The sequence below is a fragment of the Marmota flaviventris genome, chromosome 17 (genome assembly GCF_047511675.1).
Source record: "Marmota flaviventris isolate mMarFla1 chromosome 17, mMarFla1.hap1, whole genome shotgun sequence".
NCBI lineage: Eukaryota > Metazoa > Chordata > Mammalia > Rodentia > Sciuridae > Marmota > Marmota flaviventris.
In genome coordinates, this window is record NC_092514.1 from 64,587,729 (window position 1) to 64,600,203 (window position 12,475).

A 12,475-nucleotide genomic window follows, 5' to 3' on the forward strand; every position below is an offset into this window, starting at 1 on the left:
CTCCTGAGTTCAATCCCCATACCCAGAAAAAAAGAAAACAAAGTACTAACTGTAGTTATACTTAAGTCTCTGCTCACTCAATCTGGGGCAATTTTTTTAAATTAATTTTTTTGTACATTTTTAAAATTTGTTCTAATTAGTTATACATGACAGTAGAATGGATTTTGACACATCATACATAAATGAAGTATAACTTCTCATTTGTCTGGTTGTACATGATGTAGAGTTACACAGGTAATTTTGGGCAATTTTAATACATTTTAGCATCAGAGAATATAAACACATTACCTAGCAGTTCAGCTACTCATGAAATGCTACAGCCCCATAGTCTGCTACTTTAAATGCTAAGTAAATTTGTAATCCATGATAAATACAAAATGAAGGGGAAAACATGGCTTTATTTCAAAGCATCCATGTCATGTAGACTATCCTAATTCACTCCCATTGTGGCAGGTTTATACAAGTTTATATGGATATACAACATTCATTTACTTTTACTTTTGGACAGTGGGGTGTTTTGTTGATGATATTGTTTTAGTAAGAAAAATTCATCATCGATTTCATTATATTTTATTGAATGCAGCCTAAAGCATACCATGATAAGAATATAAGAAATCAGAAATTCTAAGGCACTTGGCATAGGTGTGAATACAAGGACCAGTCTGCATTCTCTGGTTATGATTCACACTACTTCTTCATTTCCAGTGTACTACATCAACGTTTTCAAAAACTTCACAATAAATAGTACTACTGTCCCAAACTTAATAAATCCTTGATAGTTTTCAAAGAATAAATGAATACTTGTCACTCATCTTGGTAGAAATGAAATAAAATCACTAGTCTAGAACTTCAGAGAGACAGTTCTAATCCCAATTCTTATTCCTGAGTTACAGAAAATTATTTAAAATGGTATGTTTTGACATTATGGATTAAGTAGCTTAAAATGATACATTTTTAGCAAATGGGGTAGAATTCCCAATTAAAGGAAAAAATTTCAAAATTCAATAATGTGATAGTCTAAATCAAATTACTATCATGATATAACACTTGAAAAATTACCATAGATAAAAAAGAAGTGAAGTCTCCACATATGCAGCATCCCAACAACACAATACTCACTGATATACCTTGCATGTGAATCTGTGTGTTTTTGTCAAAGAAAATCCCAATTTTTGTTTTTTTGCCCAAGTTTTTAGAATATGTATAAGAGAAGAACTTAACTATTTGGGTGTTCTACTACAGAATAAAGTTCAGAAAAAGCCATTCACTGCTAATCCCATTTATTTTGCCAAAATCTTGACAGTATATAAGGTTAAGAAAGGATTTTTATAAAAGACTACTATTTCTATACACATAGATACCACTAGCATATATTGTTTTCCTACAAACATATGAATTCTATTTATGAGTAAATCATAATTCCACAAGAACTACTAAGTTCTAAATATGATGTCCAAGAGAACATTTTTTAAAAATATTAAAAGAAATTAACCATTTGCCATAGGTGACAGAATGAAGATAAGTCTACAAATGAACACAAGTGATATTAAATAACAGCTATAGGACTTAGTGGAAGCACTATTAAATGTAAGTTGGCTTTAGAATAAGGAAACAGAATTATTTCGATAGTCCTTTCAACATTTCTATTCAGAGATATATTGTTTCTCCTACATATACATAAAGTGAATTTTCACACGTGGAAAAAAATTCTAATAGTATATATGCCATCAGAAATAAATCAAATGGTAATTAAATGTGTAATTATGAATGCAACAGAAACATTATAACTTCTGTACTGAAACATTCCAAGGACCATCATTAGACCTGCCATACACACAATTATTTAGCAAGGTAAAAAAAAACTGGCAATGGAAGAAAAAGGAAACAGTAATTTAGGTAATACATCATTAAAGTCTCGAGATTATTCCTGACAATGTAAAGCAGAGGAAATAATAAATGCTAAGAAAGAGAAATGATGAAAACACAGGGCCAGCTAGTCCTACCAACAGTCCATGAAGGGTTGCAGCTATTTTCAGAAAAAGTCTCACTGTCCTATCCTCATGAATGTATCTACAGAATTTTCCCTGTTTTGCAAACATTAGGGAATATAATACTAGAAAATAAATCTCCATGACAAAGCTATATCACAGGAAGTGTCTTAAATTTGTAAGTATAAAGATCTACATATCATTAACTGACAAGCAAGTCTTTACCTGGCAACCCCTCCATAATCAAGGCCTTCTTCTCCACGAAATTTTATCATTAATCTCTTCCAGAGATCTTTTGGTCTCATTTTCATGACCTGTCGATATGACTCCTGAAAAAAAAAAATATATATTATTATTAGGTGTTTTTAACCTATTAAACTCTCCCTCCCATCTCACTCACAAAACACAATTTAAATAAAGTGAAATTTGTCCATTAAATCAATGAATAAATTCCAAATATTTTAAAACGCACAGCATTTTGAAAAACAAAATAGATAAATATTGTATGAAAACCCTACTAGGTACTAGTAATGTTTCCACTCACAATCAAAAGAGAATTTGGTAGAAGAGCAGATTTTTTTAAAAGTTGGTTGAACTAATCTTAGATTACAGGCACCAGTAAAGTAAGTGTAAGAAAAACAAAGTTCCAAAAGAAAATAAGCAATCATAAAGTGGTCTTCATTACATAGACAGCCTTATATCATTTTAAAATATGAATAGTAGACTACAAACAAGGTCAGAACTGCTCTGAAAGTAAAAAGTGCATCCTAATTTAGGAAAAGGGTTATCAGGTTCCAAATGTCTTTTGTACAAGAATCCTCTAATGAATGGAAAACCCCTACCTTTGGCCTCTACCACGTATTATGACAAGAATTTTGAAGCTGGCATTAGGACCATAATCCAAGGATAAAAGTATATAACAGAAAGATTTTCAATAAATTAAAGAAGTAGTCCAACAGTAATCAGACAAAATAATTATTTTTTAATTAGAGTCCCTTCACTTTCAGAAGAATCAGAAAGCAAGGGATAGATAATACTTGGGGCCTTTATCTGTTATAATCTATACTAACATGGGCTGGGGCTGTAGCTCAGTGGGAGAGCACTTGCCTAGCATGCGTGAGGCACTCGGTTCAATCTTCAGCACCACATAAAAATAAAGAAACAAAATAAAGGCATTCTGTCCATCTACAACTACAAAAAAAATTAAAAATAAATAAATAAAATTCACTAACAGGTCAGGTGTGGTGGTGCATGCCTGTAATCCCAGCTGCTCAGGAAGCTGAAGCAGGAGGATCACGAGTTCAAAGCCAGCCTCAGCAACTTAGTGAGAACCTGTATCTAATAAAATACAAAAAGGGTCTGAAGATGGGACTCAGTGTATCAGTGTTCCTGGGTTCAATTCTCAGTTCCAAAAAAAAAAAAAATTGAATTAATTAAGAAAAATAGAATTCACTAATAAATAAGAATTTGCAATGCAGAGACCAAATTGAACCAAGGGGAATATGTGGCACTCTTCATTCCATTTAATGCCTATATCACATACTGAGTATCTCCAATATTACTGCCTTTACTTCCCACAATTAAAAAATATAAATGAGAATGCTTCCATTTGAGAGGGATATGAATCCCAAAAAAGTATTCTTCAAAAAGGGAGAATAAAACACTAAATTTAATTTTCCTCTGTTTTAAAATAAGACTTGTCAAAAAAAAAAAGATTTCCAAGTTTACCTCAAAAATCTCTTCCCTGGAAACCTCAATGCGGCAGTGGCCAGCCTGAGGCTGTTGTTGGGAAAGTTCTTGCCGCAAGACTTTCAGTTTCTGAACCAGGTCTCGCTTGTACCTTGGCACTGTCAGACACTCTGTCTCATCAGGGCATAATGAAACCACTTGCTGTTGCTGTTGGTCTTTCAACTGGTTCTGCCGACTGGAAGTAACAGAAATGTTATTATGAAAGTATTTTAAATTAAAAAGAATGCTATTATACATTTAAAATATCAAATACCATCAGACTGTAAATCAAGTCTAGCTGTATCATTTGCCAAGCCTTATTAGGACATATGGTCAGCCTAATTTTTTTGGGGGGGAGGGGGGCAACAATAAACCAGTTCCAAAGTTTGTTTCTTATCATCCACATGAACTGATAGAATTAGATAATGAAGTTTTATCCACAAAGCTTTATACTGCTGCTGGGAACAAATTTTTCAAATACCATTTCCATTTTCCTCTACATTTTTCCATCATCCATTTTAAAATTCAGGCAGATGCCACCACTGCTTGCTATCTGTCTGTCTTTATGTCTTATGAGTCTGTCTTTCTGGAAGAGCCAAACAAAAGTTTAAATTGGCAGCGTGGGAGAAACTCTTCTTCCTTTATCTGTTATAATCTATACTACAACAATTTGGGAGATCATGTTTAAGTTATTGTCACAGAGAAATAAGCACTTTACAAACAAGTCTAAGTACTTTATAAAAATGACTATTTCTCTGTATGTATATGTGGTAAAATAAATATAAATAAATTTCAGAGACACTAAGAAAATTCACTGTTGGGCTGAAGTGACGTCTAACTACACATATAATACCACAACACGGAAATAATGTTCCAAGTACATAATAATAACAATAATAATTTTAAGAGACACTTTACCTACATATGTTTTTATTCTCCTGACACAAAATATTCTAAGTTGCACTTGAGATTTTTAAAAAAGAACTCTATAATATAATGAAGTAGTTAATTCCAAAAGTTTGTCAGAAAATAAAGTTATAATTTATTACTGATATTTATGCAGACACAGAGTGACAAAGATGGAGTTTAAAATTAATTTTACATGCAATAGATAAGAAAATAATCTCTCTTAACCTAAAGGAAAGAGTAATGGTAGTGATGATAAAATACATGAAAATAACTCAATTTGTTAGCAGGTCATCCTAATTTACTTTACATATAGTGATTCTCACACCAGGCCAAATTTCATGTCTAAAACATAACCATACAAACAGCATTTTTGAAAATATCAGTATTAACTGTTCTTCTAAACATAATAATAAAGGTGTTATTACACATACACACACACACATACACACACACACTCAATGTTATAAAAAGTATTCCCTCGGGCTGGAGTTGTGGCTCAGCAGTACAGCGCTTATCTAGCTTGTGCGGGGGCGCTGGGTTTGATTCTCAGCACCACATAAAATAAAATATAGGTATTGTGTCCAACTACGACTAAAACAAAATATTTTTTAAAGTATTCCATAAAAATTATATAACCCTATTTTTAAAAAATTAACTTGGGGGACTAGAGACATGGCCCAGTGGTAAAGAACTGTTTGGTGTATGTGAGGCCCTGGGTTTAAGTCCCAGTACTACAGGATGGGTTGGGGAAAACTTGGGTATATTTCATACCAGATACAAAAACTAACTCAAAATGGATCATCGACCTCAGTGTAAAATCTAAAACCTTAAAACTTGTAAACAGAGGAAAATATATTTAAAACCTGTGTTAGGCTATGATTTCTTAGATAACACAAGAACAAGTGAATAAATTAAACTAAAAAATTTTAAAGAAAATTTCTGCTTTTAAAAATGCACCAACAAGAAAATGAAAAGACGAATCATAGACGAGAAGAAAATCTTTGGAAAGCATATATCTGACGTGTAAATATCCAAGAACTCTCAAAAATTCAATAATAAAAACTAAACAGCTCAAGGGGGCTAGGGTTGTAAGCTCAGTGGTAGAATACTTGCCTAGCATGTATGAGGCCCTGGGTTTGATCCCCAGTACCACATAAAACTAAAATTGCTGGGAGCCATTAGCCAAGTAGGTATGACAATTTCCTTGCCAGCGTACCCCATGTTGCAGTGACATTGCATGTAGGTGACCTTGCTCAAGGACCAGGGCGGATTAGGGTGTTCCCGGTTTAGGATAATCGGGTTTAGGGCGTTCCCAGTTTAGGGCGTTCCAGGTTTAAGATTATTCCTGCTGGGAATAGGGCGTATCCTGCTGCCTGAGTTCCCCTTGAGTTCTCACGGGATTCAGACAGTATTTTTTGGGAGACAGAAGCCCAGTGGAGGTGGATTTGGGCAGAGAACGTGGATTTCCCCAGAACGTGATTGTAGACGGCTGGTGTGAGTTCGGGAATAAAGAGTCGCTGTTTGAATCTACAAGCTGTGTGGTGGCCCGTACGGGGAACTTCTGAAGCTTAGAGGTAAAATAAACAAAATAAAGGTATTGTGTCCGTCTACAACTAAAAATATCTTAAAAAAAATAAACTAAACAGCTCAAATGAGGGAGTAGAAGACAAAGATTTCCCCAAAGGAGATACATGGATGGCAAAGAAACACTTGAAAGATGCTCAACATCATTTGTCATTACAGAGATGCACACTAAAACCAGAATGAGATACCACTACATACCAATTAGAATGTCTAAAACATAATCATACCAAGAGTTAGTAAGGATACAGAGCAACACCTCATGCATTGCTGGTGGGAATGTAAAATGGAACAATACTTTGAAAAGCGATCAGGCACTTTCTTTGAAAATTATACATAAATCTACCATATGATTTAGCCTTTCTACTCGTAGGTACTTTTCTACCCAAGAGAAATGAAAGCATATATTCATACAAAAACAGGTACATAAAGACCTTTATCTTTTATAGCCAAACACTGGAAACAATGCAGATAATATTCCATTGTAACACTAAAAAGAAATGAACTATATATGTAAGAGAGATGAAGCCCAAAATTATTTTGGGTAAAAGAAAAGAAATCAAACAAATATACTGTTAAGATTCGATTTATCTAATATCCAAAAGGTAGTGTTGTGGGTTGTTCCCTCCCAAAACATGCTGAAGTCTCAACTCTTCAGACCTGTGAATGTGACCTTATTTGGAAATAGGGTTTTTGCAGATATAATCAAGTTAAGACAAGATAACAAAGCACTGGGTTGGTCCTAAATCCAACTAGCATCCTTATAAGAGAGGGGAAATTTGGATGTAGATACAAAGAAAAGAAACCTATAAGATGACTGAAGGCAAACATCAGTGAAATGTCTACAAGCCAAGGAACACCAACGTTTCCAGAAACCACCAGAAGCTAGAAGGGGGCATGGAACAGATTCCCTCAGATCTTCCAGAAGGAACCAACCCAGCTGACTCCCCCAGTCTGGACTTCCCTCCAGAACTGTGAGGGAATGAATTTCTTTGTTCACCCAATTTGCGGTGTTTTGTTGCAGTAACCCTGGGAAACTAATACAAGGTGAAAGCAGCATAGGGAGGGAGAGGAAAAGAAATTACAAATGGGCATGAGGAAACTTTTCAAGGATGGATATGTTCACTTTCATGTGATGATAGTTTCTTGGGTATATAACATGTTAAATATGTTAAACTGTATAAAAATTTACAGTTGATTGTATGTCAATTATATTTCAATAGAGCTGGGGTCTTTTTTTTTTTTTTTTTTGGTACTGGGGATTGAACTCAGGGGCACTCAACAACTGAGCCACATCTCCAGCCTTATTTTGTATTTAGAGACAGGGTCTCACTGAGTTGCTTAGTGCCTCACTATTGCTGAGGCTGGCTTTGAACTCTTGATCCTCCTGCCTCAGCCTCCCGAGCCGCTGGGATTACAGGCATGCACCACCGCGCCCAGCTTCCAGAGACAGCAAGCTCATTCACAAAGCCTTGTGTGGAAGACTGTCTGAAGACCTGCAAATAGAAAAGGCTTAAAACTGAAACAGTAAATAATCTCAGATTCAGCCATCAGAAGCTATTACTTCTCATACACACAGGGAAAAGAAAAATACAATTACCCAATAAAGCAGTCTGTCTCTTCAACTGTACTAGGATGCAAAAGGCAGTTATGTAAAGACTAATGTCTGTGCTAGGAAAGAAACACTGCAGGTGTCAATCCTCTATCCTTCAAGATGTCTAACAATGCCTAGTGACTTAATTAGGAAATCAAACAATTTTCTTAAAATAAGTGAACCTGACATGCAAAGAAGACTCAAATTGTAAAGTCCTTGCCCATAGTGATCTTTAAAAAGAAAAAGTGAAAAGCTTCCTTTATAGTAATAACTTCCTGCAATGCCAATCAAAGGAAAGGAAATAATTACTGTTAAAAGAATAAAAACAGGGGGGCTGGGGTTGTAGCTCAGTGGTAGAGCACTTGCCTAGCACATGTGAGGCCCTGGATTCGATCCTCAGCACCACATAAAGATAAATAAATAAAATAAAGGTAATGTATCCACCTACAACTATTAAAAAAAAATAAAAACAGGAAGAGAAAAAAATACCTCTCTACAGTCAAACTGGTTGAATTCAAATCCCAGCTCTCACGCTTTTTATATATCTCTAGACAACTTATGTAACTGAGGCTCCATTTTTCTCATTGGTGAGAGGGAGACAACACAGAGTTACAATAAGGATGACACAGTGCTCAGAGCACACTATGGAGAGTGAATGTTAATCATCAGAACTGTAACGATATAGTTACTGGGTTAAAAAAATCTATAAAGTTTGCTTAAAGCAGGAAAATTATTTAAAAAAAAACAGATTTTAAATTATTTCTTAGAAGAATATGTCCTTAGCCAAGTTATTTACTGAATCCCAATGACAACATTTTGCAATAGTTTATCAACACTGTACCATCACTGACAGAGTATGTGCTGAGGCCTCACAGGTACTGCATAATCTTCATAATATAAAAAAAAAAATAACACCAATAGTATTTCAGGAGGGGCTTGAGAGTTAAGGAGGGAGAGATTAAAGTACTATATAAAAAAGGACTTAAATAATATTCTCATAAACATTTTATATATAATAGGCCTAGTACATATTTCTAAGAGTTAACTTTTCTTATCACTTCCTTTCAAAAATTTAATTATTAGTTCTTAGTTTGAATAGGAGAGTCCTCTCTAAAACATAACTTGCTCCACTACATTATTTTCTAGCTCAGATAAGTACCCTTTCTATGATTGACTGCAATCAGTTCTCACTTCCTAAATGTTGAAATAGGCACACACACACAAACAAAACCTAATTAAAAATCAAAATCATCTAAAAATATTTATGAAAGTTATATAACAATAAAATCCATACATCATAGCTTCTCCTACAATTCAGACTAAAGGTTAAACTACTTTCACCAATTCATAATTAGCCTAATAGCAATAGCAATACTCCAATAAGATTTTTTGGAAAAAAGAAAAAATTTCAGACAGAAAACAGTAAGACTACGAAGTAAGAGAACAATATATTTGACAGATCAAAGATATAGATTCAAAATTCCTTTAACCCAGACTTTTTTTTTTTTTAATACCAGGGATTAAACCCAGTGGTACTTTAATCGCTGAGGCACATCCCTAGGCCTTTTTTTTTTTTTAATTTTGAGACAGGGTCTCACTAAATTGCTTACAGCTTAGTTAAAAGGCTGAGGCTAGCTTTGAACTTGTGATTCCTCCTGCCTCAGCCTCCCAAGTTGCTGGGATTACAGGCATGTGCCACTGCACCTAGGCCTAGTACATATTTCTAGTACATATTTTATTGTTATATAACTTTCATAAATATTTTTAGATGATTTTGATTTTTAATTAGGTTTTGTTTGTGTGTGTGTGCCTGTTTCAGCATTTAGGAAGTGAGAACTGATAGCAATACAATCATAGAAAGGGTACTTATCTTTAACACACATTTAAAACACATCCCCAAAGTCTTTTAAAATAGAAATAAAGCATCAACGTAAAAAAGGAGTCTTCTATCCAATATATCCTAAGATATACAAGGATTAATGTAACAACAGTTAAATTTTAAAACTGATGCCTTATGATGTGGGGGGAGGGTGTACTAGGGATTGAACTCAAGGGTACTTAACCACTGAACCACATTCCTAGCCCTTTTTTGTATTTTATTTAGAAACAGGGTCTCATTGAGTTGCTTATGGCCTGGGTAAGTCACTGTGGCTGACATTTGAATTCATGATCCTCCTGCCTCAGCCTCCCAAGCCACTAGTATTATAGACATGCGCAACTGCTCCCAGCTGAATATCCTTTTTAAAACTATAATCTAGGTTAAAATTGTTTCCTTTACCTCATCATGATAAATTCACTTGTACATAAAAATTTTGTTTTACATTTTATATCTGAATAAAAACTAACTCCTTTATCACTTCTAAGTTAACTTCTGATATAAATTTAAATGCTGTGAATAATTTTTATATATTTATTCTAATATAACATGACTATAAACCTCAGAGAAGATTTATCAGGTTGGAGACTTTATAGATGACACTCTGTCAATTGTAGTTCTGAAATTCTGTCCTTCTTAAAAAACAAAATGAAACAAACAAAAAAACAGATACACAAATGTTTAAGCTTTTTCACAGCATAATAAGTCAAAGATATTAAAGGGAGGAGCAATACTTTGATACACACACCATACACACACAAACACACACACACACACCCCCAAAAAAAAAAAACATTTTCAGGACAGGCAAAATGGTGCCGGCTTGGAATCTCAGTGATTCAGGAGGCTCAGGCAGAAAATTAGAAGTTTAAGTCCAGCCTCAGCAATTTAACTAGGCATGTAGCTCAATGACCAACTGTCTCTCAGTTCCACCCCAGTGCAAAGAAAAAAAATTCACTTAAGAACTATCTACTAGGAATGACCATAAAACTTGGAGATAAGACAAAGGCAAATGTTGATGATATTAATGCTACTTTCTAAACAGAATTGTAAAAATAATAATCATCAGAAAAGCAGTCAATTGTTCTTCAAATTACCTCCTATAATTTACTCAAACAGAAAAGGCAACCGACATTTCTAATCATCCCATCTAGTCCTTTCTTCAGAACGCTAATTTTATTCAGTTATTTGATACAACTAACTACTCAAAAGACAGAATACCTATAACTATTCTACTGAAATGTTCACTGGCAACATCAAGTCAAACTCCAAATTCCTACTGCCTAAAGAGGTGATTCTGAGGACAGAAGATAAAATAGAGTACCTCCTGAGGCTTTTCTGGGCCTCCAAAAGAGCCAGAATTCTGAATCTTCAATAAATACACATCTACCAAAAACTTGGGTATGCTACATACTAAAGAAGGAAAAATGTATAGAATATGGGCACTCTTCTTAAGTAATTCAGGGTCCAGTGGGGTAGAGGAAGCAGGAAGGTAACAAATAATGATAATACTAAAACAAAACAAAGTTCTCTATAGAGAATGTCAACATCTCATGTATACCTTATCATCTCCCCAAATCCCAGTTAGTTACTACCATATGCCACTTAAATCCACACACAAAGGAAAAAGTCCCAATAGATTAAAGACTTGCCTAGTAAAGAAAAAAACTATAAATGCATCAAAAATTCATCTACACTTCAAATTTTAAAATTTAAAGGGCATATTAGAAAAGTAAGCAAAGGATAGAAACTATTTATATGAAATGTCATACAACTGATCAACAGGACAACAAAAAACTGTTCGATCTGAATAGTCCATGGTCAAAAGATGTGAAGAGGACTCTACCAAAAAAAAAGAAAAGAAATCCAAGCAGCCAATAAACCTATAAGAAGGTGTTCAACCTCGTTAAAAATTAGGAAAATGCTGGCAAATTATAATTACAAAGCATTAGTAAGCAAATACCAAATACTAGTAAGGTTCTCAAGCAACAGGAACTCATAAAATGCTGGTAAAAGACTCTAGAAAAACTGTGCTTCTATATTAGAATGGGAGAAAAAAATACTCTGATATTGTAATTCAACCACTAGGCAAGTGCCCCAGAGCAGTGTTATTCAAAGGGTAGACAGCAGATCCTAATGCACAGAAAAAGCCCATACTTCTCAGTATTTCTTCAAGTGCTTACAAACTGTAAACCTGCCAAATACTTGTGAATTTGTAACCAAAATTTTAGAATCTTCTATCCACAATAAAGTAAGATCTATTGACATAATGAGACTGCTAAGATAACTATATACATTTAAAAGGAGGAACCATAGATAGATATTTTAAATGCTTCATTCTGTTCTCGTAAACAACTGCTAGATACCTCTCATTTAAATGTTTTGTTTTATGAAACCTAGCTCCAAAAAAATTAATGAATCAAAGATATTTTCCATTCTGAGTTATTTAAGCTTTAACTACTTGGGGGTGGGAAGAGGGGTGGACTGGTTACTGGGTATAAAACCCAGGGTCTCATACTTGCTAGCAAATGCTTTACCACAAAACTACATCCCCAACCTTTCAAAACACTTTTGTTATGAGATAGGGGCTTGCTATGCTGCCTAGGCTGGTTTCAAACTTTCAATCCTTTTGCCTCAGCCTCCCAAGCAGTGGTTACAAGAGTGTGCCAACATGTACAGTTTGTTTTAAAATTTTAACATTCTTCATAAGTATTTGACTTTTGAGTACTTATGATGTATGTTAGGAATGAGGAAGACAGACCACGTAATATTTTTTAGACATGATAGAGTAAGTTATTC

General features: G+C 34.3%; 1 protein-coding gene across 1 annotated transcript in view; it reads right to left on the reverse strand.

Moving 5' to 3' along the window:
- The window catches only part of Smurf2 (SMAD specific E3 ubiquitin protein ligase 2), a 108,994-nt gene that overhangs the window by 14,955 nt on the left and 81,564 nt on the right, over nt 1-12,475 (reverse strand). The window contains exons 11-12 of the mRNA XM_027946292.2: nt 3,717-3,912; nt 2,214-2,317 (exon numbers count right to left, since the gene is read on the reverse strand). Of these exons, the coding sequence (XP_027802093.1) occupies nt 2,214-2,317; nt 3,717-3,912 (300 nt within the window). The remainder of the gene's footprint in view (nt 1-2,213; nt 2,318-3,716; nt 3,913-12,475) is intronic.